We start from the raw sequence: 27,005 nt of genomic DNA, 5'->3' as shown, positions 1-27,005 counted from the left end.
TGTTAACCCTCTGTGGGTAAAAATGCAGAGACACAATTCGATAACGTGCATCCTTCTACTTGCATTAAAACATTTGTGAGGTCAGGTCAGGGGAGTATAACACAAAAAACTTCTCCACCATAACCACACCATACTGTTCTCTTCCTGTCTCACAAAACTTGAAAATTCTTGGAGTCACCATTGATCGAAACCTCACTCTTGATGCCCTCGTGAAAAACACTACGAAAAAGATGTTCTACTCCATGTGGAAACTCAAGAGTAAAACCTTACTTTCCGAGATACATCTTCCGTACCTTGGTACAGTCAATGGTAATAAGTCATCTGGACTACTGCAACACACTGTACGCTGGCTGCAAAGAACAGACTATCAAAAAACTCCAGACTGCCCAGAATACAGCCGCCAGACTCATTTGGAGTGGAGGAGTGGCCTAGTGGTTAGGGTGGTGGACTTTGGTCCTGGGGAATGAGGACCTGAGTTCGATTCCCGGCACAGGCAGCTCCTTGTGACTCTGGGCAAGTCACTTAACCCTCCACTGCCCACCGCATTGAGCCTGCCATGAGTGGGAAAGCGCGGGGTACAAATGTAACAAAAAATATGAAAGTGCAAAACCCTTAAGAGAGAAACTTCACTGGCTCCCACTTAAGGAACGCATTGCATTCAAGATCCTCACGATTGTACACAAAATCATTTACGCAGACGCCCCAACCTACATGCTAAACCTAGTGGATCTACCTCCTAGAAACGCCACACGATCATCTCGCAAATTTCTCAACCTGCACTTCCCCAGCTGTAAAGGACTAAAATACAAACTGATGTACGCCACCACCTTCTCTTACATGAGCACGCAATTATGGAATGCATTACCCACAGACCTGAAAACAATCGACAAAACAACTATCTTTCGCAAATCCCTGAAGACATATTTCTTCAACAAGGCCTACAATGAGAACTTACAGCCCCACTAATCCACTTCAACAACCCATTCAGTTATGAAAGCCCACCTTCTATAAACACCCTAATAAATCCCTTCCTTCTTCTTTCTTCCCTTAATTAATCTCTACACAATACTAACTGTACCTGATATACTGGAATAATTATGTTAACAATACTATGTAAGCCACATTGAGCCTGCAAATAGGTGGGAAAATGTGGGATACAAATGCAATAAAATAAAATGGTTGCATTTTCAGTTCACTGTGCAGGTGTACTTTGCAGGTTAAGAATCAGCTTTATGTGCTGGCAAGGTCCCTTGAAAATGAAGGCAAGGAGAAGCTTGCTCTACAGTAGGTGGCATGCAAGCTCCAAGGCCAGTCTGAAAGTGCCCTCTTGCATTAATGTTTTGCATTGGAATGCTGCATTTCTTGCATAAAAGTGTCCTCCGTAACTTCAGTAACTGATTGATCTTTTTCTCTCTTCATAGGTTATGATGAATGAAACTGCACAACAGAATATGGAGAACCATCCTGTAATTCGAACTCTGTATGATCATGTGGATGAAGTGACATGTTTGGCTTTCCATCCATCAGAACAGATCCTAGCATCTGGTTCTAGAGATTACACTATGAAATTATTTGATTATTCAAAACCCTCTGCCAAGCGAGCTTTCAAATATATTCAGGTTAGAGTGTTTGGTTTTATCAAAAAAATGTTTTCACGGTCTTATTTGGACACACTACATAGATGGTGTACACTGCTTTAAGGAGGGAGGAAGAGAAGATGGGCTCTGCTATTTTGGTAGTCCCTGCTGGCTAGTAAGCAGTAACCCTTGTGTCGATAGTGATTCCTAGAGTCTGCGATCTTGCCTTCCTCAGACAGTATGTCCTAAAGATAACAAAAGACTTTGTAAGTAACTGAATATATTTAGGAAATATAGCCTTGGCCTTTGGTAAAGCTTTTGTGTTTGACTTAAACAACTCTACAGCCACTTGATTCTTTAATACTCATCTTTACTGTGGCTTTTACTTGATGTCTAGAAACAGGAATTGTTTTCCTATGTGTAACAGCCTTTAAATCAAGATCTTGTCTAAAAAGATGTCTGCTGTCTCCATCCTTGCATATCTCACCCTCCAGTCAACCTTTGTCATCTTGTCCTAAGCCCCAACTCCTCCCTCCATTTTTCCCTAGTGTTGCCTCTGGAGCAGTTATTTTTCTTTTAGTACTGCATAAGTCTGTGTGAATGTGGTGCTCAGATTTCTTCATTGTCAGCATAGCTGCATGAGAATAGTCCAGGATTTGGGCACTGTATAGCTCAAATTCACTGCAAGCCATTCAGTACCCCAGGAAAACAGACTAACTGTTCCAGGGACAGTACTGGCAGCAACAGATAAGATTTTCTATGTAGGCTTAGTGGGAGTTACAAGTGCTCTAGGAGGAGGGAGACCTAACCACTATGCAATCATGCTGTGTTCCAGAAAGAATAGAAGAGGTTGCTGTCAATTGGAAAATTGTCTTTGCTAGGAGAAAAGCATGCATCCTGTGATTGCAAAGGCTTAGTTGGAGCTATAGGGACTCTTGGAGGTAACTTAGGCTGGTGACCTGCATAGATTTACCTGCTGTTTTGCTTTTAAAGCTATCATACTAAAGAAGATGTGCACTATTAATTTATTAAAATATACTCTGCATACATTAAACTTTCACGCTTTTCAACAGGAAGCAGAAATGTTACGTTCAATCTCTTTTCATCCTTCTGGAGATTTCATAATTGTTGGCACCCAGCACCCTACACTTCGGCTGTATGACATCAATACTTTCCAGTGTTTTGTGTCTTGCAATGCCCAAGACCAGCATCAAGATGCCATCTGTGGGGTTAACTACAACCCAACTGCCAACATGTATGTAACATGCAGCAAGGATGGCAGCATAAAACTATGGGATGGTGTCTCCAACCGGTGTATCATCACCTATGAGAAAGCCCACGATGGTGCTGAAGTCTGCTCTGCTGTGTTCTCCAAAAATTCCAAGTATATTCTGTCAAGTGGCAAAGACTCAGTAGCTAAACTATGGGAAATTTCAACAGGGCGAACACTTATTAAATATACAGGTATGTGGTTTATTTGTGTCTTTAAAAGTCTGCTATATAGGGTTTCTTTACAAAGAGGAAATGATAAAGCCTCTTAGCTAACTCTGACCGTTGTGTCTCAGATAGCAGAAATACATTCTGACAGTGCTTACTGCAAAGGTGGAACATCAAATCTTGATTCTACATGGTAGTAGCAGTAACAGAACATTTGTTAGTAAATCTGTAACTATCTTAACCTTAATGAAGTAGGAAGGCACAAGGAAAAGCCATTGTATAGTAGGGTCTAATTGTTTAAAAAAACAGAACAGAAATTAATGATGTTGAAGGCTAGTTGATCTGTTGCAGAAAAGATGTAGGTTGCTTCCCCAGAAGTGCTGCTGTATTCAATATGCCACTGAGCATGTGAGCTCCTATCAACCCTCAGTGTGGCACCTTGACTCTTCCTGCAGTACACGTTCTCCAGCATCTTTGGAGAGTTTCAACCAGTGCTGCATCTGTAGCCCTTGTTCTGTTCTCTGCCAGCACTGCACTGCTGTCAATGGTTTAGAGCCTGAACTCCCACACTAGTCTCTACAAGACTGAGAGCGCTGCATGTTTTCACAAGAAAGCAGAACAGCTGTTCTGGAGAAGGAGAAGTGATGTTAACATACTGGGAGGAAAACCAGCCTGGAAGGAGCTGGAGGTGGAAACCAGATGGTGGAGGCTGACTGGTGGGAGAGGTGAGTTGAGGTCAAGACTGACTGACTGAGATGGGTTTGGGAGTGCATGTGTGGGAGATGAGCTGTAAGGAAACAGTATGTGCCAGGATAGCAGACTTCATTTTAGTTACACAAGTTGCGTTGAATGTGCCTGAGGGACCAGACTGGCCACATCAGAGGGGTCTGCCCTCTCGGATAATTGCATTATTGTAGGGAGATCCACTTTCTCTCACCCCCTTAGCCCAAGGGACTCACTGTTTTGTCCCAATCCTAGCTTTCATTGAAAATGTTTTTCCAGAGTGGTGCTCACTTGAAAAGTACTGGAATATCTCTGTAGTGGAAAGTGCCATTATTTCAACAGGAGGATAGATTTTAAGTGCATTTTAGTGCTTGCTTATTACAGATTAGATTTCTGAAACTTTGGGGAGCAGGAGGGAGAATCAAACCCATGATCCAAACAATAATTTCTTCTAACTTTAATTTTCATAAAACATAGTGGAAATCATTGTAAACACAGAAGAAAATAGGTCAGAAAGATCAAGGTTTAATTTAATTACCTTTTCAAATTGCACCTTAATCTGAATTACAAATTAAGGGACAGTTGATAAATCCTTGCTCTGAAGACCTTTAAAATCTGTTTGTACCCTAGCCAGGGGAGAGTGAAGTAACTTGGCCAGAGTCGGTGGGAAGCTGGGGTTTGAATCTTGCTTCCCTCAGGTTATTGGCCTGCTGCTCTAACTGCTAGGCCTTGCCTTTACTCCCACTTACAGATGGTATGAATAGTATACACCTTTCCATCTGGATTAATTGATGGAAGTCCTACATGCACATCAGGTCTAACATTTTCTTTGTTTCCCCTCTTTTTGCTCACTTTCTCCAAATCTCTTGCATGCTTGCTGCCTCTGCTGCCTTTTTTTTTTCTTTCTCCTTTTTGCTTATGTTTGCTCTCCCTACCCTGTGACTCGCATGTGTACACCCTTTTAATTGCTGACTCTCTTTCAAGGTTCCTCTCGTCCTGGGCTGCTAACTCATGATCCCATATGGCAGTCTTATGCTTTGCAGTGCCTCTTAGCAAACCTGAGTGGTGCAGGGTAATGGATACCATATACTGAGAGTTACACAGAGCTGTCAGTTGGCAGAACAGTTCTAAGGGAGATCCTCTCCCCCCCCCCCCCCCCCCCCCCCCCCCACACACACACACACACTCTACTCAGAACATCTTTGATAACAGGGCCATGACTAGACCTCAAGTTTGAAAAAGAGACTGTATTGGGAATGCTGATAGCTATACCAGACCTGGAGAAAAAGTAAACTGGTAGGTTATCAAACCTTTTTATTACACCAATGTCAGACTGATCTATGAAGAATATGAGCTTTTGTGGTCACACGTTGTGGCCTTTTGAAACATACTAAACAGGAGTTTAGCAGTAGGGTTACCTAGAGTGATGCTTCCTAACCTAGTCCTCTGGGCACACCCAGCTACTCAGGTTTTCCATAATAAATATGCATGAGGTAGATTTTACTCTTGTTGGAATTCTGTGCCAAAGGAAAACAGTATTAAAGCTCCCCTTCCTGCACACAGATATCATCCATATTTTTCCCAGCACCTATAGCATCCATCTTTGTGTACAGCCCCCCTCACTCACCCACCATCCATAGTTTTTTTTTTCGGGCCCCCCCCCCCTCGCCACACCCACACATCACCTATAATTTTTTGCAGCCTCCCCAAAACAGACCATAGCTTTTTCCAACCCGTGCCACACCCACACACCATCCATGGTTGTTTCCAGCCTCCCCACATACACACACACACACACATACATCTACCAACGCTTGTACTCACCAGGGAGCTGCGATGAGGAGGAGCTGCATTGAGAGTACTTCTTCGGGACAGGAAAGAACCTGACTCGCTGCTTGCAAATGACCGCCAAGACTTCCTGCGGCACCCTCGCGAGATTACCACTTGAAGTCTCTGCGGCCATTTTGAAGAATCAGAGCACCAACCCGAGAGTAGCGACAGCAGAAGACAGGAAAGAATGGGGTTCTTTCCTGCCCCAAAGAGGTAGGCCGAGACTCAGGGAGAGCCAGCCAGATTTTGCAGATAAAGGCTGATTCGTGTGTGGCTGAGGAATTCTGCGTTGCACAATCAAGTAGAATTACGGCAGGAGTAAGATTTGCATTTACTACCTACTTGGGGCCCTGTTTACTAAGCCTAGTGTGCCCTAAGCATTAATGTGCGCTAACCGTGTAGATGCTTATAATATTCCTTTGGGCGTCTACACGGTTAGCTCGCGCTGCTTTTTAGCATGCGCTAAAAATGCTAACTCACCTTAGTAAACAGGGCCCTTGGTTTGCAAATCTGCCTTGTGCATATTCAGTATGGATATTCTGAAAGCCTGAGAGGCAGGGTGTGTCCCAAGGACTGAGTTGCGAAGTACTCACCTAGAGGTTTCTGTGCATTTTTCACTGGGCAAGAAGATCATGTCACCAGTATACTGTCACTTCCTAGTAGAAATGTGAATGCTCTGTGACTTTAATGTGTTTTCCTAAGGCCAGCATATATGCTCAATGCCTGACACTGAATGCTAAGGAGATAGAGGCCCCATTGGCTTTTGTCTATAGTGTTGTATGAAGTAAGGGCCAAGAGCAGTTCTACATTGGGGTAGCATAAAAATGCCTTAATGGTTATACCTGTTATGTGACAAGTCACTTTTTAGGGGGGGAGGGGGGGAAACCTACTTGGATCTTGCTCAGTTTTGTCTTCTGTTGCAAGGCACTGCTGGTTAACACATGTGACTCTTATGGTGTGGCTGTCTCTAAAACCAGTGGACAAGCCATTGGGTGCTAGTGCAATGGTATTTTTACACCTGCCATTTGAATAGCCTATTGGTGGTACTTTTTCTTTGACTAGAGTAGCAGGGATTCTAGGCAATTTTATTTTTTTACATACTGAAAAAGAAATGGGGGGGAACATGTTTCCAATGAAGTGCAGTAGACACAGGGCAGGCTGCTGTGGTGCAATGGGCAGGTGATTAAAAAGGTGATTAAAAATAAAGTGGGACCTAACATTCTTTTTCTTAAAAAAAAATAAATTTAAAAATTGATACAGAGTAGAAAATTACCAGGCCCCCTAAAGGTAGCACCTTTGCTGGCCCAGCCCGGGAGGAGCTGCCTCTGTTCAGTCGGGCTAGGGTCAAAAGAGGAAATGCCTCAGCCTCAGATATAGCAAAGGCTGTAAAAGGGAATAAAAAAATGTGACAAAACAAACGAGCCAAAAAAAAAAAAAACCAAAAACTAAACGTGAAATCCAAAGAACTGCTAGAAAAAAGAAATGTTGAATGGTTAAAACAAAGAATCAAAGTGCATCCCATCCTCCAAAAAAATACATGGAAGCTACGAGGAAAAATGTTTTGCCCTAATTTGGGTGGGGGGGGGGGGGGTTGGTTAGTTGGTATGCAGGGTCCCAGGGTTGACAGTTTTAAATCTAGTGTATCTACAAAACAAAAAAGCTAACCCCCCCTGTTTACAAAGTCACGCCTCATTGCCAACATAGCCCATTCAAAGTGAATGGGCTGTATCAGCAGTACCGCACTGCCAGCCGCTAGTGCAACTTTGTAAACAAGTGCCTAAATATATATCCTATTTTCCTGGGAAAAAAAGACCATTCAAAGTGGTGTACTAAGACAGCACCTCCCCCCCCCCCCCCCCCCCCAAACCAGGTCTTAATTGTTCTCTTGGGGAGTCCTTTACTAAGCCGCGGTAGAAATCTGCTGGCAGTAAACGCTGAGACACCCATTATATTCCTGTGGGTGTCTCTGCGTTTACCGCGAGCTAAAAGCACAACTGTGGCTTAGTTAAAGACTCCCTTTAACTAACTAGCAATTTTTACACCTTGGTTAGACCTCCATTGGCTATGATGATATCACTTTGCAAAACTTAATTTTCCTTTAAAATAAGTTAGAAGATTGTGCAAAATTTAGAATTCATATTCCAAGCATAAATTTTAAAAGAGAATCTTTTGTGAAAATGCATCCAATTCAAACCCAGGCTCATATGGAAAGAATTAAAACCAGGAACATTTTCTTTAGTAAACAAACATTCTAGCACAAAGACTGGAAATTACTATCCCAAAGTTTTACAGACACTTCTCTGTCTCTTTAAAAAACCTGGAATATCTTATAAGAGTTATCATATAGCATGGTGGTAGAATCTAAGGTCTTTTATGGCTTGAAATTAGGGAGTTAAAGATTGTCCTGTCACATTGAGGAGGTTTGACACAGAATTTTTGCTCTCCCAGGAGCTGGTTTGGGTGGAAGACAGGTTCATAGAACTCAAGCTGTCTTCAACCATACTGAAGACTATGTGCTGCTTCCAGATGAAAGGACCATAAGCCTTTGTTGCTGGGATTCAAGGACGGCTGAACGGAGAAATTTGCTCTCTTTGGGACACAATAACATTGTACGCTGCATTGTGCACTCTCCTACCAATCCAGGCTTCATGACCTGCAGTGATGACTTTCGAGCTAGGTTCTGGTATCGAAGGTCTACTACGGACTAAAGACTGCAGTTAAACCAGGGCTCTTTTTCAGTTACACCATCAAACGTGGAAAGGAAGCCCTGACAATAAGTACATGGAGTAAGTGCTTGTGTATACAGCCTGGGCCAGCTGTAATTACAGATCAAACCACAGACGTTTCAGGTCCTAATGTTAACCAGTGTTCTACAATTTATATCATCTTGATAATTTTTGTGTGGTTTTTAAATGCAGGATATAAATGAAAAATTTACTATGCAGAAATCATACCTGCTTAATCTGGATATATTTTACCAATTTTGTACAGTCATTACAAATTTAAGCTATGACTGCATTTTTACAGAAGTCTGCTATCTGTTGCATAGAATTCAGCAGTGGGGAAAATAATGCCTTATTATACTGAAATAGTTTCGTTCATTCCATCTTTACAAAAACTGTCACATCCCCATTTTGTAAGTACTGTTTTTCTGCTGAATGTAATTAAACATTTACAATTTTTAATTGTATAAGTGTTCTGTTGTTAAATACCAGGCATCTTCTGGGCAGAATAAATTTTTTGAATTTTGGTATATGTGCCATCAAACATATAAATGGCAAGTGACTGACTCACCTACAAATGCGCAGTAGAGACTTCCCTCTCTGTTCCGCCCTCTGCCGTCATCACGTCTTGACGTTGCCGCTGGAGCCTGGAGACGAAGGAAGAACATCACTGCCACTCCCCTCCGCATCGGGCCCCCTGCACTGACATGACAGCGCCTCTCACCTCCGTGTGGAAGCGCTGCAGGCAGCAGCAGATCGATCTGCCTGCAGCGTTTTCACACGGAGGTGAGAGGGAGCGGCGGCGAGGAGGGTAGCTGGACATGGGGGGAGGGCAGGGGGGAGAGGAGGGTTGGTGGACATGGGGAGAGAGCAGGGCAGAGAGGAGGGTTGCTGGACATGGGGGGAGGGCAGGGGAGAGAGCAGGGGGGGGAGGCCAAGGGAAAGAGGAGGGTTGCTGGATATGGGGGGGAGGGCAGGGGAGAGAGGAGGGTCGGTGGACGGGGTGAGGCCAGGTGAGACAGGAGGGTTGCTGGACATGGATCGATGGAGCTGAGGGCAAGGGAGAGAGGAGGGTTGCTGGACATGGGGGGAGGGCAGGGGAGAGAGCAGGGTTGATGGATGTGGGGGGGGGGGGCAGGGGAGAGAGGATGGTTGGTGGACGGAGGAAGCCAGGGGATACAGGAAGGCTGCTGGACATGGGGGGGAGGGCAGGGGAGAGAGGAGGTTTGCTGGACATGGAGGTGAGAATTACAAATCTCGCCCGTTTTAACGGGCTTAACGGCTAGTAGTTGTATAAATTGCAGCTTTGTCCTACCAAATACACCGTTTTCCTGTCCTTGTGCTGAGTGATCCAAAAGACAACTACAGCGTTTGAGTGTATTTGAAGCCTTTGTGATTTAATGCAAGTTAACTGCTACAGATAGTTCCACTGAGGACAAACCAGTAAAAAAAAAAAAAATTGGTTTCCCCACCACTGCAAATAATCTGACGTACTCAAATGATAATGTGTATATGAATGAAGCGATAGGGATTTATACAGTGTCATCTAACTTCTACTGGTTGCTTTTGTTTGTTCTATTTTAATCATTATTACAGTACTTCCCAAGCTGAAAAGGGTGCAGCTTGTTCCTCTTCTTTTCACTGCCTTCTTAGAGCATCTGAGAAATTACCACACTGCATTCAATAGCACTTCCGTGTTTTGCAGAGACCTGCACTATGGGGCATACAGGATCTGTAGCATATCGGTGAGGAAAAGGTCAAAGCTCTTGTCTTCTTGGTCTTCAGATACATGGGATTTGCAATTTTATATCCTAATGATTCTCTAGCATGAGATGGCTTTGAAACAAAAAACTGGAGGTAGTTCCCACAAGGCAGCATCAACCTCTACAAAGTCAGTGTTCTGTTGCTGAAAATCTAAAACTGTATGCCTGGATACCTTTCATAAAGTAGGTCCCTAAAATAACACACAGTAGTGCACAAATTCTCACACAGTTCTATTTAAATATTTTTTATGCTGCCAGGCTTATAATCCTTGGTGGTTTCCAGTAAAACATAAAGCAGTACAATGACAAATACACAATTTACATCTCAGCATAATTCCTTTACAGTCTAACACCTCATATCTAAGAGTAAACTAGACATTTATAAAACTCTGTATAATTTTTAACTTCTTTTGGAAGTCCTGCAAATCCTTCTTTTTGCAGCTTAACAGGTAATGGGCTCATAGCTGAGGACCCCTAAATGACCAGACACGTGTTTTGGTGTTGATCTTTTTCTGCAGATCCTGTGTACAGCAAGGTTGATAAGCCTATAATGGTAACATGTTTAAAAAAGGTAGTTTTGGAAGCTTAATTGCCTTAAATAATATCATCAAGATTTTAAATTTAGCATGCATAACCACCAGCAACCAATAAAGCAAAAGTAATATGGGTGTGAATACAATGTTAATGCAATTTGTACATACATACAACTATTCTCCCGAATTTAAAAATTACATGCATGAAAAGTGTGTGCCTAATTTTACAGAATCTAGTCCTAGAATTTGCAGAGGCAGAAAAAGTTTATAAAATGTGCCTTCCATTACGTTCATTCCCACTATTCCTAGACAAGTGGGTAGTTATGTCCATCGACCAGCAGGTGGAGATAGAAGATACTGAGGAGCTGAGCTGCTATAAGGGAGCTATGTAGTGGTGCTCAGTTCTGTTTTCTCTATCTCCAGCAGGTGGATGGGCAGACTTCCTCTGTCTCTGGTTCTGAGGCCTTGCTCTTGGTCCAGGTGGTGCTGGGTCCCTGTCGTGCTTTCTCCTCTGGAGTGTTCTGCATTCTTAGGGGAGCCTGCTCAACAACCAGTCTGCTTCAGAAGATAAGGAACAGTGCAGACAGCGCAGTGAGTTTGGCGGGCCGGTGGTGCTGTGCCCTGCCATGACAGGGGGGTGGCTGGGTCCTCTGGGAGCATGGACCCAGGGTAGTGTGTTCTCTGCTGTGCTTTGGGCCTCGACATCCTTGGGAGCGATTTGTGTCTGTGCTCACAAAAAAAAAAGCTTTATAGTTGAGTTGTGCTGCGCTCCGGTTAAAAAAATAAAAAAAAGAGCGCATGAAAGACAAGCGAGTGTGTAGTGCGGTGCGCCACATGCTTTCCCGCTCTGCAACAGTCATTCATGGCAGCCCCCGCTGATGCCCTCAAACATGCTGTAGTTATACCACTCCTCAAAAACCTTCACTGAACCCTACCTGCCCTTCCAACTATTGCCCCATCTCCCTCCTCCCTTTGTTATTCAAGCTACTTTAATGTGATTTCATCGCCATTGTCTTGACTTTCTTTCAACTCAAGCTATTCTTGATGTACTTCAATCAAGTTTTCGCCTTCTACATTCAACTGAAACAGTTCATGCCAGAATCTCAAGTGACCTGTTCCTGGCCAGATCCAAAGGCCTGTGTTCTATCCTCATTCATATCGATATGTCTGCTGCCTTTGCCACACTTGATCACCACCTACTGTTTGATAAACTGTTCTCACTTTGATTTCAGGGTTCTGTTCTGGTTTTCTTATCTCTCCCATCGCACTTCAGTGTATGTTCTGGTGGATCCTCCACCATTGCTACCCTTCCATTGTACTTAAGGGCTCCGTCTTGGGATCACTTCTTTTGTCTATCTATACTGTATTCCCTTGGTGCTCTGATCTACTGTGTTTTCAGTATCATCTCTATGCTGATTGACTCCCAGATCTACTCTCCACACTAGAAATTTCAGCAGGAATCCAGGCCCAAGTCTCGACCTACCTGTCTGACATTGCTGCCTGGATGTCTCAGTGCCATCTGAAACTGAACATGGCTGAGCATGTTACCTTCCCCCTAAACCCACCTGTTCTTTTTCTTCCCCTCCCCTTTCTGTGTTTGTGGATAACACTCATTCTCCCTGGTTCATCAGCTCTTAACCTTATGGTCACCTTTGACTACTGTTTTTTTTTTCTCTGCACAAATCCAACAGACTTCTAAAACCTGTCATTTCTTTCTCTATAACATCACCAAATTTATCTCTTCCTTTTTGAACACACTACCAAAACCCTTATCACCTCACGCTTAGATTACAGCAACTTGCTTCTCGCAGGTCTCCCACTAAACCATCTCTCTCTCCCATTCAATCTGTTCAGAATTCTGCTGCACAATTTATATTTCGCTAGGGTCTTACTCTCACATTAACCCTCTCCTCAGGTCATTTCATTGGCTTCCTATCCATTTCCGCATACAGTTCAAACTCCTCTTATTGGCTTAGAAGTGCATTCATTCTGCAGCTCCTCAGTATCTCTCTGCTCACTCCTCCCTGGGAACTTTGTTTTGTGGTTCAATTGAACATTTCTTTACCTTTCCTATCCATAATTGTAGTTCTTTTCTTGCTATATGTTGATTTTTATTGTAAACTGCTTTGGACTGCAAGTTAGTAAAGGCTGTATGTCAAATGTAAATAGACCATAAACCATTTAAATCTCATCTGTACCTTTCTCCTCCACTGCAAACTCCAGAGTCTGTTCCTTTTATCTTGTTGCACCATATTCCTAGAATAAACTTACTGAGTCGGTACCTCAATCTCTGTCTCTGGTTCTATTCAAATCTAGGCTAAAAGTTCACATTTTTTTAGGCTGCTTTTTAACTCCTGTTCACCTGTTCAGTACTCATGTCTCTTAATCATTCAACTATAAGTGATTCCCTAATCTCTTGTGTGTCCTGGTTTTCTTCATTAGATTTATAAGTTCTGAGAAGCAGAGACTGTCATACGTGTTTAGTGTATAGGGCTTCCTACATCTAGTAGCACTATAAAACTAAGCAATAGTAGTAGTGTTTCTACATGCACGCATACTTATTTTGGAGCAGGTGTACATAAGTGTCTAGATCTGGAAGCCTATATTTAAAAAAACACACAGGCACATTTTGCACCTGACATAGGCATCCTGTTATAAAATCAAGCCCTTATGTCCAGCTTTATTTTGTTCTTTAATTTAGATTGATGTTTGTCTTCTCTTACTGGTATAATGTGAGCATTTCTGATTTCACAATTACAGCATTTTTCAAAAGGGTACAAGTTAATAACACCTGAGTACAGGGTGTAAGGCCCTTTAAGTGCAGGGCTCCTGATCAAGAACTTTTATTTTATTTTATTTATTGGAAATTTACTATATTGCCTTAACTGACCAAGTAGGACAAGGCAGTTTACAGGCTAAACTAACAAATAAAAGGAAACTACAAATTTTTGATAGTGAAAGAAGACATTTGACCAACAGAAGGTAGACATCTCTCTCCTCTCCAGTCTGTCCAAAATTCGGCAGCACGACTTATTTTCCGCCAAAATCGTTATACCCACACTAGCCCACTCAAGTCACTTCATTGGCTCCCTGTCTGCTTCCGCATACAATTCAAACTTCTCCTACTGACCTTTAAATGCATCCATTCTGCAGCCCCCCATTACCTCTCCACTCTTATCTCTCCCTACATTCCTCCTCGTGAACTCCGCTCACTGGACAAATCTCTCGTCGTTCCCCTTCTCCTCTACTGCTAACTCCAGACTTTGTTCCTTATGCCTGGAATAGACTTCCTGAGCCTGTACGTCTAGCTCCATCTCTACCTGTTTTCAAATCTATGCTAAAAACCCACCTTTTCACCACTGCTTTTGGCTCCTAGCCACTACTCAATTTGCCCTCCCCTTGTTCCTTCTCACCCAGTACGTCCCTTGTCCTTAATTGTCTTGTCTGTCTGTATTATTTTTAAATTGTAAGCTCTTCTGAGCAGGGACTGTCTCTCTATGTTGGATGTTCAGCGCTGCGTGGGTCTGGTAGCGCTATACAAATGTTAATAATAATAATAGACAAACATTTTTCTATAGTGCAGCCTCCGAAATTAGCCTGATTTCAGTGACTTGCTGTGCTTACCTGTAAAATAAGGGGGGGGGGGGGGAAGAGAGGCACACACATCAAACATATAAATGGCAAGTGACCGACTCACTTGCAAATGCGCAGTAGAGACTTCCCTCTCTGTCCCGCCCCCGCGTCAAGACGTGATGACGGAAAGAGAGGTAAACTGCGCTGAGGAGGGAACCACCGAGGTCGCCGCTACCGCTCTCCCCCCTCCCCCCCCCGGGTCACCGCCGGGCCCCCTCCACCCGGGCTGGGCCCTCTCTTCTCCATTGAACTTACAGCGCCGAAACCGAAGCAGGCAGATCAGCTCCCGTCGGCCTTCCTTCCCTGCCTGTGTCCCGCCGACGTTGTCACATGAGGGCGGGACACAGGCAGGGAAGGAAGGCTGATGGGAGCTGATCTGCCTGTTGCGGTTTCGGCGCTGTAAGTTCAATGGAGAAGAGAGGGCCCGGCCCGAGTGGAGGAGGGGCGGCGGCGACCTCAGGGGGGGAGGGCAGGAGAAATGCTGGACATGGGAGGTCTCAGAAGGAGGGGCCCTTGGAGCTGGGAGGGATAGACGGAGAGTGGACCTTGGAGCTGGGAGGGAAGAGGGGGAGGGGAGGGGGGCCTTGGAGCTGGGAGGGAAGCAGGGAGGATGCTGGACATGGAAGGTCAGAAGGAGGGGACCTTGGAGCTGGGAGAGATGGACAGAGGGGGGCCTTCGAGCTGGCTGGGAGGGAGGGACGGAGGGTGGACCTTGGAACTGGGAGGGAGGGTAGGGGGAACTGGGAGGGAGGGACGGAGGGGGGCCTTGGAGCTGGGAGAGAGGGCGGGAGGCCTTGCAGCTGGGAGGGGAGGGGGGAGGGAATGGGGCCTTGGAGCTGGGAGGGAGGGAGGGAGTTACACATCAAAATGAAACATACCAATACTCGCCCGTTTTAACGGGCTTAACGGCTAGTAGGAAAATTGATGCTTATCATTACCCATTAAATTTTCACTGTAAAATGCTGGACCTTGAAACAACTTTGACCCAACCCTTCCCATACACCACACATCCCATCCAAGAGATAATTCCATGCCTATTTACTGATATAAATGTAAGTATCAACAAGACATACAAATGAGCAGAATTAAGGGGAGAAGGGGAAATACTAATACACTGTTCATGATCAAGCTGTCTTGTAACAATGAAGCAGGATCTATATATTCTAAAATTCTTTGACATTTTTGACAGGATTTCTTTCCACTTCTAGGTGGCTAGTAGAATGGCATAGTTCTCTTGGTTTATTAGTTTCACATAATTGGTATATTGTGAAAAGCCTGCACACACTATAGACTGACAACAGGAAATTACACATATCCTGTGACTGTCTTGGTTTTTTAATTGTTATTTTTGAAAACTTCTGATTGCTGTAGTTTCAGTTTAAACTATGGAAATATAAATTCTGCATATAACTAGTTGATAAGCCATTTCATAATTTAAAAAAAACATTAACTTAAGTTGTGCTGACCTCTATTGCAGCAGGAAACTCATTTGCTTCAAAAGGTCCCCCCCCCCCCCCCAAAAAAAAAAAAAAAAAAAAAAACTAGAGCACGGTGTCTAACCAAACTTGATGGGTTTATTTTTATGTGTCAGTTACGATGATTGTATTTTACAATTTTATTTCTTACTTTTAGTGTTTGTTTTAGAATGATTGATTGTTTTTTTATGTTTTATATGTGGTTTTCTTGTGACCTGCTTAGATTGTATGGGTGATGTAGGATATAAATCACCTGAGGATCATATGGCAGTGTTGTACGTTTTGATGCCATATGACCGACAAAGATTTTGCATCTGTTTTAGTTAAAACCCTGAAACTAAAAGATGACATAATCCAAGTTCATTTTAGATCTCTGCAGTAGACAGTGTGAGGAATCTTCCAGTGCTGCTAAAAAGCAGCTTCTGTGTTAAGGGTTGGATAGTGCTTTGAAGATTAAATGTTTTTGAAGTTCTGTTGGATGTATTCTGCTAGTCTAATCTGTGGTTTATATTCCGCCAACTCCCCAAAAGTCAAAAGCAGATTACAATAATAAAAGATATACAATACTATAAATATAAACAATCCATAAAAAATATGGTAAAGTTGACAATCAATTTAAAAAAGCTTTAAGAATGTTGGAAAATAAATTAGGGTGGTTGGTGACAAATGAATTATCCAAGAGTTTAGGGCTGTGGTTCCTGTTTGCTGCCAGTATTTCAAAGCTGATGCATGAAGATCGGATGAAGACTGCTTGAGGTCAGTGAAACAGCTATCGCTATTTTCAGACAATATTTGATATTGCATGTTGAAACGAGCTCAAACTTTCTAGTTTATCTGTACATTTTTACTAACTGAGGAGGGTGTGGCATGTATGCTTGAATCATCTCTTGTTTCAGACCAAAGTAAAGTTATATCATGGGTATCCCTCTACTCTTATAATGCATTCATCTACTCTTTTACATCTTCAACTATAGGCCCTTTGTAGAATTAGCACTTAGCGTGGATCATCCCAGTGCCAATCTTTGGGTGACCTATATAGAATTCCCAGAGAATGGGTAGAGGGGTCCTTCTAGAGAAAAGGAAACTGATTGCAAACCTTACTCTAAAACTTCAAATCGATCTGCGTTTAAAAAAAATAACATACAGCATATTAAATCCATGGTAATGAGGTGATTGGCTATTCAGTTCTGACGCATAGACGTGTGTGTAAAACCAAAATGCTGAGCACAGCACCAGGGCTTTAACACCAGGTTGGAAGAGGCATAAAAGGTTTGCTCAGAACCTCTGCTTTAATATTAGTGAGAATTTCATGCCTGTTTATTCCCATTACTGTTGAGCATAAGAATCTACAACTTTTTTATTTTTTTTTTTACAGCAAGTAGGAGGTGTGCTGGTAAGCAGCATAAATGTTGGACTGGAGGGAGCCATGGTCTGTGAACACAAAAGTGTCTACACCTGTGTTGCATGCACATACATCTGTGTTATGTGCTGGAATATTATTCTGTGCATAAATATTGGTATAAAACAAAATTATGCATAGAATAGCATTCCAGTACATGCACAGGTATGTATGTATGTAATTCTGGGTGCCAATTTGTGTGCAAGATACAGCTGCTACTACGATAGCACAGATCTGTGTGCACATGTACCCAGTTCGTTCTCAGATGTTAGTGCATGGTTTTTTTTTGTTGTTGTTGTTTTTTTTTTTGCATAGGAATGATAAGCATATTCCTGTATTTGGTTACTACATTGGAGAGCAAAACTTTGGCATTACTCTTACTTTATTCATCCCTCACCCCAATTAAAAATTATTTAGAAATGAAAACTTCAGATCAAAGCATTTGTTCTCTCTGCATTCACATTGATAAATATATAAAGGGGTTTGTTTGGTTTTCTGCCATCTTGACTGAGGTAAATTCAACTTAATATATCAGGCAGAGCTGTACTGTGTTTCTCTCTTTATTATAATTTATTATCTAGAAACTCTTCCTCTTGTACTTTACATGGGACTTCCTGCCACATGTTACCAGTATTACTGAAATAGCCTGCTGTGTGTCAAAATGCAGCTTGGGCAGTACTTCTGCTTCAGACATTGGCATTCAATACAGTTAATTCTTCTCACACCATAACTTGTGGTACAATAATTTCCTAACTCTGGAAAGGGGTCCTGATTCTGCATGGCAAATTCGGGATGGCCATGTGTTCAGAGGTAGGTGGAAGTTAGTTTCTTTGTTTTGGAATGCAAGAATTTGGTTTAAAGTATGCTCAGAATGGGTGTTCAACGCTGCATTCCTGGCAGTCACTACAAATTATTATTATTATCATTAACATTTGTATAGTGCTACCAGACGCACGCAGCGCTGAACACCTGACACAGAGACAGTCCCTGCTCGATAGAGCTTACAATCTAAAAATACAGACAGACAAGACAATTAAGGGCAAGGAAAGTACTGAGTGAGAAGGAACAAGGATAGGGGAATTGAGTAGTGGTTAGGAGTCAAAAGCAGTGGTGAAAAGGTGGGTTTTCAGCATAGACTTGAAAACAGGTAGAGATGGAGCTAGGCGTAGAGGCTCAGGAAGTCCATTCCAGGCATAAGGTGTGTCACAAGGGAAAAGGAACGAAGCCTGGAATTAGCAGTGGAGGAGAAGGGGGACGACGAGAGATTTGTCCAGCGAGCGGAGATTACGGGGAGGAATGTAGGGAGAGAGGAGAGGTAATGGGGGGCTGCAGAATGGACGCATTTAAAGGTCAGTAAGAGAAGTTTGAACTGTACGCGGAAGCGGACAGGGAGCCAGTGAAGTGACTTGAGGAGTGGGCTAGTGTGGGTAAAACGATTTTGGCGGAAAATAAGTCGTGCCGCAGAATTTTGGACAGACCGGAGAGGAGAAAGATGAGAAGGAAATTGCAATAATCCAAGCGAGAGGTGACAAGAGTTTGGATTAAGGGTTCTGGTAGCGTATTCAGAGAGGAAGGGGCGAAATAAGAGGCATTAATCTCTGACTGTTTTTCTGTACACCATATTGAATGGTTGTTATTCATTGACAGAGCAACTGGTTATGTTGTTAAAATAAAAAGTAAATGGGGTGGGTTCTGGGAAATCTTAAGACACTTAATGTGGAATTTGTGGCAGACGCAGAAGTACAGATTGAGAACTGGAGTGGCATTGGAATTGAGACGTCCAGATTGGGACTTGTCAAGTTCTGCTAGTATTTTAGAACAGGTTCTACCAACATAGAGCCTCTTCTAAAATACATTGAGGGATGGATATTGATGTGCTAGTTAAGTATGATAGGAGCATTCATTGTAGAACCATAAATGTCTAAAGTGTTGGTGGGATCAAAATGGGCACATAAGTGTACATGTGCTAATAACACCTGTATGTTCTGAAACAGCAACATGTACATGTGTGTGCCTGAACCTGCATCACTAGTCTGCTGCTTCACTCTTGATGCTGTCGGAGCCAGATAGTTCTTGCCTGTTTTCTTTTGGTGGGGGACATAAAATAATTTGAACATAACAGTTTTAAATTAGATTGTGTTTTAGGGTAATAGCTTATTGTACATATGTTTTGTTATAGTGTTGTTTTTTTTATTTCATATATGCATGTAATTCACTTTGAACTTTGGATCTAATGGATTATAAAATGTAATAAATTAAACAACTGGGGGATTAAGGGGGTGACCCCTGCTAATCTATCCATTAGAGCGCTGCTCAATATAAGCACTGCACTGAAACCTAGGTATAAACCTGCTAACGCTCTGTTTGGGCATAAGGGGCCAGATTCTATAAATGGTGCCCAAGTTTGGGCACTGAAAAAAGTGAGCATCGAGCATTATTTTTTAAATGGTGTTCTGAATTGGGCACCATTTATAGAACAGCATGTAACATTGGAATCCACGCCCAACTTTTGACATGAGGGTTTACACCAACTGAAGCCTGGTGTAAATCTTCAGACATAAATTTAGGTGCATCTTTAGTGAACACCCCTGACCTGCCCATGCTCCTCATGTCCATATGCCCTTTCAGTTGCATGCTAACAGATTTATATGTGCATCTTTATAAAATAGTGCTTAGCAAAATGTGTGTATGTGGAGAAGTCGCACCCGAAGGTGTAGGCCAAGTCTCCAGCGCATACCCAAAGGTGTAGACTGAGTTTCCAAAGCAGTTTCCGCCAGCCTGGGTTGGTTCACAGTAGTCCTCAAAAGGTCCATCCACATCTCAAGAGACCTCTCACCTCCCAAAAGGGTGAGATCAGTCTCCTCTTCCCTGGCCCTTGGGTCCTGATCACGGCTCCCTTCCTGACTCAGGGTGAGTCCCAGAATCCTCCCTACTCCACCCACCTCTGTGTTCTACACATCCTGGGGAATCACAACTCTACTATCCTGGGCTCCTCAGCCTTTAACAGGGTCCAAAGGACAGGTCAACACCAAGTTTGTTGGCCTATGCAAATTATATGTAGCTCAGACTTTCAGTTCCAGTTCTCAACTCTCTTTTGGTTCAGGGAATGGTCTCAACAACTTCAGAATGGGTTAGTCTTAGTCTGCTGCCGCATATGTAGCCGTTCCTGTTCAGCTACTACCACCCTAACTATGTTAAGGGGACTATACCCAAGTTGTCTGCCGATACACTCACTTGAGAGGGTATGACTGAGAGTGGGCGGTCCACTTCCCTCGTGACAGGACATACACCCCATCACAGCGTGTAAATCCAAATTGTTTCAAGTTAACACCAGTAATTGATTGTTACTGTCTAAATTTTGGTGCTAATGGACTTGTTACTCAAATTGGGCATGCACCCAAATTTATGCATGCAATTTTGAGCACCATATATAGAGTCTAAGGAAGCATTCCCCTTCTAGACATGCCCGCTACACGTTTTTGAGTTTTAGATGCGTATCTCCTAGCTTTCTAAAATCTGATTTTAGACATGTACAGTGGGGGAAATAAGTATTTGATCCCTTGCTGATTTTGTAAGTTTGCCCACTGACAAAGACATGAGCAGCCCATAATTGAAGGGTAGGTTATTGGTAACAGTGAGAGATAGCACATCACAAATTAAATCCGGAAAATCACATTGTGGAAAGTATATGAATTTATTTGCATTCTGCAGAGGGAAATAAGTATTTGATCCCCTACCAACCAGTAAGAGATCTGGCCCCTACAGACCAGGTAGATGCTCCAAATCAACTCGTTACCTGCATGACAGACAGCTGTCGGCAATGGTCACCTGTATGAAAGACACCTGTCCACAGACTCAGTGAATCAGTCAGACTCTAACCTCTACAAAATGGCCAAGAGCAAGGAGCTGTCTAAGGATGTCAGGGACAAGATCATACACCTGCACAAGGCTGGAATGGGCTACAAAACCATCAGTAAGACGCTGGGCGAGAAGGAGACAACTGTTGGTGCCATAGTAAAAAAATGGAAGAAGTACAAAATGACTGTCAATCGACAAAGATCTGGGGCTCCACGCAAAATCTCACCTCGTGGGGTATCCTTGATCATGAGGAAGGTTAGAAATCAGCCTACAACTACAAGGGGGGAACTTGTCAATGATCTCAAGGCAGCTGGGACCACTGTCACCACGAAAACCATTGGTAACACATTACGACATAACGGATTGCAATCCTGCAGTGCCCGCAAGGTCCCCCTGCTCCGGAAGGCACATGTGACGGCCCGTCTGAAGTTTGCCAGTGAACACCTGGATGATGCCGAGAGTGATTGGGAGAAGGTGCTGTGGTCAGATGAGACAAAAATTGAGCTCTTTGGCATGAACTCAACTCGCCGTGTTTGGAGGAAGAGAAATGCTGCCTATGACCCAAAGAACACCGTCCCCACTGTCAAGCATGGAGGTGGAAATGTTATGTTTTGGGGGTGTTTCTCTGCTAAGGGCACAGGACTACTTCACCGCATCAATGGGAGAATGGATGGGGCCATGTACCGTACAATTCTGAGTGACAACCTCCTTCCCTCCGCCAGGGCCTTAAAAATGGGTCGTGGCTGGGTCTTCCAGCACGACAATGACCCAAAACATACAGCCAAGGCAACAAAGGAGTGGCTCAGGAAGAAGCACATTAGGGTCATGGAGTGGCCTAGCCAGTCACCAGACCTTAATCCCATTGAAAACTTATGGAGGGAGCTGAAGCTGCGAGTTGCCAAGCGACAGCCCAGAACTCTTAATGATTTAGAGATGATCTGCAAAGAGGAGTGGACCAAAATTCCTCCTGACATGTGTGAAAACCTCATCATCAACTACAGAAGACGTCTGACCGCTGTGCTTGCCAACAAGGGTTTTGCCACCAAGTATTAGGTCTTGTTTGCCAGAGGGATTAAATACTTATTTCCCTCTGCAGAATGCAAATAAATTCATATACTTTCCACAATGTGATTTTCCGGATTTAATTTGTGATGTGCTATCTCTCACTGTTACCAATAACCTACCCTTCAATTATGGGCTGCTCATGTCTTTGTCAGTGGGCAAACTTACAAAATCAGCAAGGGATCAAATACTTATTTCCCCCACTGTATGTAATATGTGTGTCTAAATGCCAGTTTATGTACGTCTAAAACATAAACAACACTTCTAAAATAAGTGCCCTAATGACTGTGTGTGGAAATTTCTGAGTGAAGGTAAGAGACTTGTGAGCATCACTCCAGGAAGTAGCCTTGGGGCATGAACCCTGGATCAGGATTGTTACTGACCATACTAAGACTGTTTGTAGGAGTAAAAGGATGGGATGGAGAAGGGATCTGAAATGGAGAAACAAATCCCTGTGTAGCTGTGAATGAAGGCTTGTGGTATTTGAACCCAGCCCTGGTTCTGATTGAACTGGAGGCACTAAGGAACTGGTGGAAATTATAGGGTCCTTTTTACTAAGCTGTGCTAAAAAGTGGCCTTATGTGGGTCTTTCCTGTGCACTAAGGTTATTTTTACCACAGCTGTAAAAATGCCTTTTTTTCTAATTTTTGCATTAATGGTCATGCGCTAATGTTGCTATTAGCATGCGATAATGTATAATTCCTGATAATACCACTTGGCATTTAGCACCCTGGTTTATTATTGTTGGTTGGCTATTAGTATGCGGGCATTTTCTTTAAATTATCATGGTAGAATTTATTGTACTCTTCCCCTGACACGCCCAATCAAAAAAAAAAAAAGAATTTTTTTAGTATGCAGTTAACATGTGGAGATTTCAAAGTTACTTCAAGATGCCTGAGCACTTTAGTGCCTATTGCAGCTTGGTAAAAGGACCCTTATATCAAAGCATTAATGGTGACTTTGACCTTTTTGAGATTCTGTGCTTAAGAACTAAGAATAGTCATACTGGATCAAACCAATGGTCCATCTAGCCCAGTATCCTGTTCCCAAAAGAGGCCAAGTCAGGTCACAAGTACCTGGCAGAAACCCAAATAGTAGCAACATTCCATGCTGCCAATCCCAGGGCAAGCAGTGGCATCCCCCATGTCTATCTGAATAGCAAACTATGGACATTTCCTCCAGAAACTTGGCCAAACCTTTTTTAAACCCAGATATGCTAACTGCCATTACCACATCCTCTGGTAATGAGTTCCAGAGCTTAACTTTTCTTTGAGTGAAAAAATATTTCCTCCTATTTGTTTTAAAAGTGTTTCCATATAATTTTGTTGAGTGTCCCCTGTTCTTTGTACTTTTTGAAAGAGTAAAAAATTGATTTAATTCAACCTTTTCTACACTACTCAAGATTTTATAGACCTCAATCATATCTCCCTCCACCCCGCCCTTCTCCCAGCCATCTGTTTTCTAAGCTGAAGAGCCCTAACCTCTTTAGCCTTTCCTCATACAGGAGGAGTTCCATCCCCTTTATCATTTTGGTCGTTCTTCTTTGGACTTTTTCTAATTCCGCTATATCTTTTTTGAGATACAATAACCAGAACTGAATGCTGTACTCAAGGTGAGGTCGCACCATGGAGCAATACAGAGGCATTAATAATATTCTTGGTCTTATTTTGAATCCCTTTCCTAATAATTCATAGCGTCCTGTTTGCTTTTTTTTGGCTGCTTCCACACACTGGTCAGAAGATTTCAGTGTATTGTCTATGATGGCAGTTGACGTGTCTGGGTTTAGGAGGGTTTTGGACGAGTTCCTGGAGGAGAAGTCCATGGTCTATTGTTGGGATGGACATGGGGAAGGCCGCTGTGTGCCCCGGGAGTGATGGCGTGGAGTGTTGCTGCTGATTGGGTTTCTGCTGGGTGCTTGTGGCCTGGGTTGGCCACTGCTGGAGGCAGGATGCTGGGCTGGATTGGCCATTGGGCTGGCCCAGTGTGGCTATTCTTATGTATTCATCAGCAACAGCCTCGACATCTATACCGATTTCCATGCCAAATTTTGAGCGCTAGGATTTACACCAACTGAAACCTGATGTAAATCCTGGCATGTATGTAATGTGCAGATCCCCTGAATTCTATAATACTGTGCACATCTTTAATGGACACTCATACCACCACGCCCCTTCCAAGGCCATGACCTCTTTTAGTTAATCACTAAAGGCCCTTTTCCATATCATCATGCTGATCAATCCATAGACTGGTGGGTTGTGTCCATCTACCAGCAGGTGGAGATAGAGAGCAATCCTTTTGCCTCCCTATATGTGGTCATGTTCTGCCGGAAACTCCCCAGTATGTTCTCTATCTCAGCAGGTGGTGGTCACACACAGCAGCAGCTCTGGCTAGGTCTCCAAGCCTAATTTTTAGGTTTTGTTGAGTACCTGGGGTTGAGGGCTCTTCTTGAGCAAGTGCAAACCTGGTGGTGCCAGGTCCCTCCTTTTCTCCCCCCTCCCGCTGGCTCCGTTTAAAAAAAAAAATTTTGGACGTCTTTAAGGGCGTTTATTTCAACGTTTATTTCAACGTTTATTGCAGCTGCTCACTGGGACATCAGTTCGTTACAGCTCGGAGCGAGAAGCAGGTAATTTTACCTTTTTATAGCGGGCAGGGGGTTCCCCGTTCGGTCTCCACGTGGCTTATGGCGTCGGAGGGCGAGGGCGCGAGGATTCGCTCCCCGGACCTCATGGGTGCGTCTAGCGGGGATGCGGGGATTTCAAAACCTGAACCACATTTGTTAAGCATCAGTTTGGAGGCCGGTCAGTGTCCCGGTTCTTCCTCCGGTGCGGCGGTTTTTCCTGCCATAAGCGCCCATCCCCCGCTGCTCGCCCACTCCATGTTGGCCGGCCACTCTGCTCGGACGGCTTCTTCTTGGGCCGCCCTCGAGCTGGGAGACGTTAATACTATGGTCGCCCTTGATTCGGGCGACGGTAAGAAAGCGGCCAAAGTTAAGCGCCGTTCTTCCCGCGCGGCTCCTTCTCGGAGTTTCGCGCCAGACGCCATTTTGGATGCGCAGCACGTTTCTCCCCCGCTCTTGCGAGCGCCGGTTGAGGGTGTGTCTAGGGCCGTGGCCCAAGCTGCAGAAGTGCACTGTTCGGGGGGGTTTCTCCCCTGAGTTCATTTTGCTGCTGCATCAGGCTTTTCTTATGCAAAACGCTGCCCCTGCCCCCCTGTCTGATAAAGGGGTTGAGGCCTCCGGAAGCAAACGTCCTCGGGTGGATTTCCAGGCCCTAGAGGACTCTGTCTCCTCTGATGTAGATGAGGGCAGCGTATCTGAGTTCTCCCAACGGTCCTTTGGGGATTCCTTGGAGGAGACGGATTCCCGCTCGGATGGAGCGGATGACCCCTCTGCAGCGCGGATCTTTCGCTCAGAGGATTTGCCCAACCTGTTAGTGCAGGCCATGAGCATTTTGAAGATTTCCTCTCCGGAGGATGTCTCTCCTTCAGCCTCTGTTGGCTCCGCCATTATGCTGGGGAAGAAGCGCCCGCCTAGAACCTTCCATGTGCATGAGGCCATGCGCACCTTGATTTCGGCTCAATGGGATGTCCCAGAAGCGAGCCTCAAAGTGGCTAGGGCTATGTCCCGCCTCTATCCTCTGCCTGAAGGTGAACGGGAGGCCTTTCTTTGGCCTACCGTGGATTCTTAATCACTGCGGTGACTAAGAAAACGGCGTTGCCGGTGGAAGGTGGCACGGCCCTAAAGGACGCCCAAGACAGAAGATTGGAGGCGGCCTTAAGGTCATCCTTTGAGGCGGCTGCTTTAAGTTTGCAGGCCTCAGTTTGCGGCTCCTATGTGGCCAGGGCGTGCCTGACTATGGTGCAGCGGGCTTCCCCCTCGGATCATTCCTTGAGGGCTGATTGGCCGGCCCTGGAATCGGGCTTGGCCTATTTGGCAGACTTGCTGTATGATGTCTTGAGGGCCTCAGCTAAAGGCATGGCTCAGACAATCTCTGCGCGGCGGTGGCGTTGGCTGAAGCATTGGTCTGCTGACCACGCCTCTAAATCCCGCCTGGCTAAATTGCCTTTTAAAGGCAAGCTGCTCTTTGGGGTCGAGCTGGACAAAATCGTGACCGATCTCGGCACGTCTAAGGGCAAGAGGTTACCAGAGGTCAGGGCTCGGGCCAGTGCTCGCCCCGGTAACTCCAAAGGACGGTTTCAGGAAGCCCGTCGGTATCGCCCGGGCAAGTCGGGCTCCTCTGCCCCCTCTTCCTTCAAGAGGAACTTCTCCCCCAAGCAGCATTCCTTTCGCAGAGACCGCCGTCCCGGAGGTGCTTCCTCCGGTCCTCCCCCAGGGTCTCGTACCCAATGACGGGGCCCTGGTCCATGGCCCAGTGCAGATTGGAGGACGCCTGTCCTCGTTTCTGGGCGAGTGGACCAGGGTAACTTCAGACGCTTGGGTGCTGGAAGTCATCAGAGACGGCTACAAGCTAGAGTTCTGCCGACCCTTAAGAGACGGGTTTGTACACTCTCCCTGCAAGTCTCCGGTCAAAGCTGTGGCAGTGCAGCAGACTTTGGACAATCTGATCTGCCTGGGTGCGGTCGTTCCGGTGCCAGAAGATCAGCTTGACAAGGGACGTTACTCCATTTACTTTGTGGTACCAAAGAAAGGAGGTTCTGTACGGCCTATCCTTGACCTCAAAGGGGTCAATCGGGCCTTGAAAGTTCGGCACTTCCGAATGGAGACTCTCCGCTCTGTTATAGCGGCAGTGAAGGCAGGGGAGTTCCTGGCATCCTTGGACATCAAGGAAGCTTACCTGCATATTCCCATCTGGCCTCCTCATCAACGCTTTCTGCGTTTTGCAGTCCTGGGCCGACACTTCCAGTTCAGAGCCCTCCCGTTTGGGTTGGCTACTGCTCCGCGGACCTTCTCCAAAGTAATGGTGGTCATCGCGGCCTTCCTACGAAAGGAAGGAGTACATGTCCATCCTTATCTGGATGACTGGTTGATCCGAG

General features: G+C 44.4%; 2 protein-coding genes across 2 annotated transcripts in view; both read left to right on the top strand.

Moving 5' to 3' along the window:
* The window catches only part of CSTF1 (cleavage stimulation factor subunit 1), a 29,304-nt gene extending 20,549 nt beyond the window's left edge, over positions 1 to 8,755 (top strand). The window contains exons 4-6 of the mRNA XM_030211520.1: positions 1,422 to 1,619; positions 2,651 to 3,041; positions 8,016 to 8,755. Of these exons, the coding sequence (XP_030067380.1) occupies positions 1,422 to 1,619; positions 2,651 to 3,041; positions 8,016 to 8,275 (849 nt within the window). The 3' untranslated portion in view covers positions 8,276 to 8,755. The remainder of the gene's footprint in view (positions 1 to 1,421; positions 1,620 to 2,650; positions 3,042 to 8,015) is intronic.
* Positions 8,756 to 17,866: 9,111 nt separating this feature from the next.
* CASS4 (Cas scaffold protein family member 4) overlaps positions 17,867 to 27,005 on the top strand; it is a 153,748-nt gene continuing 144,609 nt past the window's right edge. The window contains exon 1 of the mRNA XM_030212640.1: positions 17,867 to 17,903. Coding sequence (XP_030068500.1) covers positions 17,886 to 17,903 — 18 coding nt within the window. The 5' untranslated portion in view covers positions 17,867 to 17,885. The remainder of the gene's footprint in view (positions 17,904 to 27,005) is intronic.

Source organism: Microcaecilia unicolor, chromosome 8 (genome assembly GCF_901765095.1).
Source record: "Microcaecilia unicolor chromosome 8, aMicUni1.1, whole genome shotgun sequence".
In the NCBI taxonomy this organism is placed as follows: domain Eukaryota; kingdom Metazoa; phylum Chordata; class Amphibia; order Gymnophiona; family Siphonopidae; genus Microcaecilia; species Microcaecilia unicolor.
The sequence above is the reverse complement of the archived record's forward strand: the minus strand, read 5'-3'. Positions and strand labels throughout refer to the sequence as shown.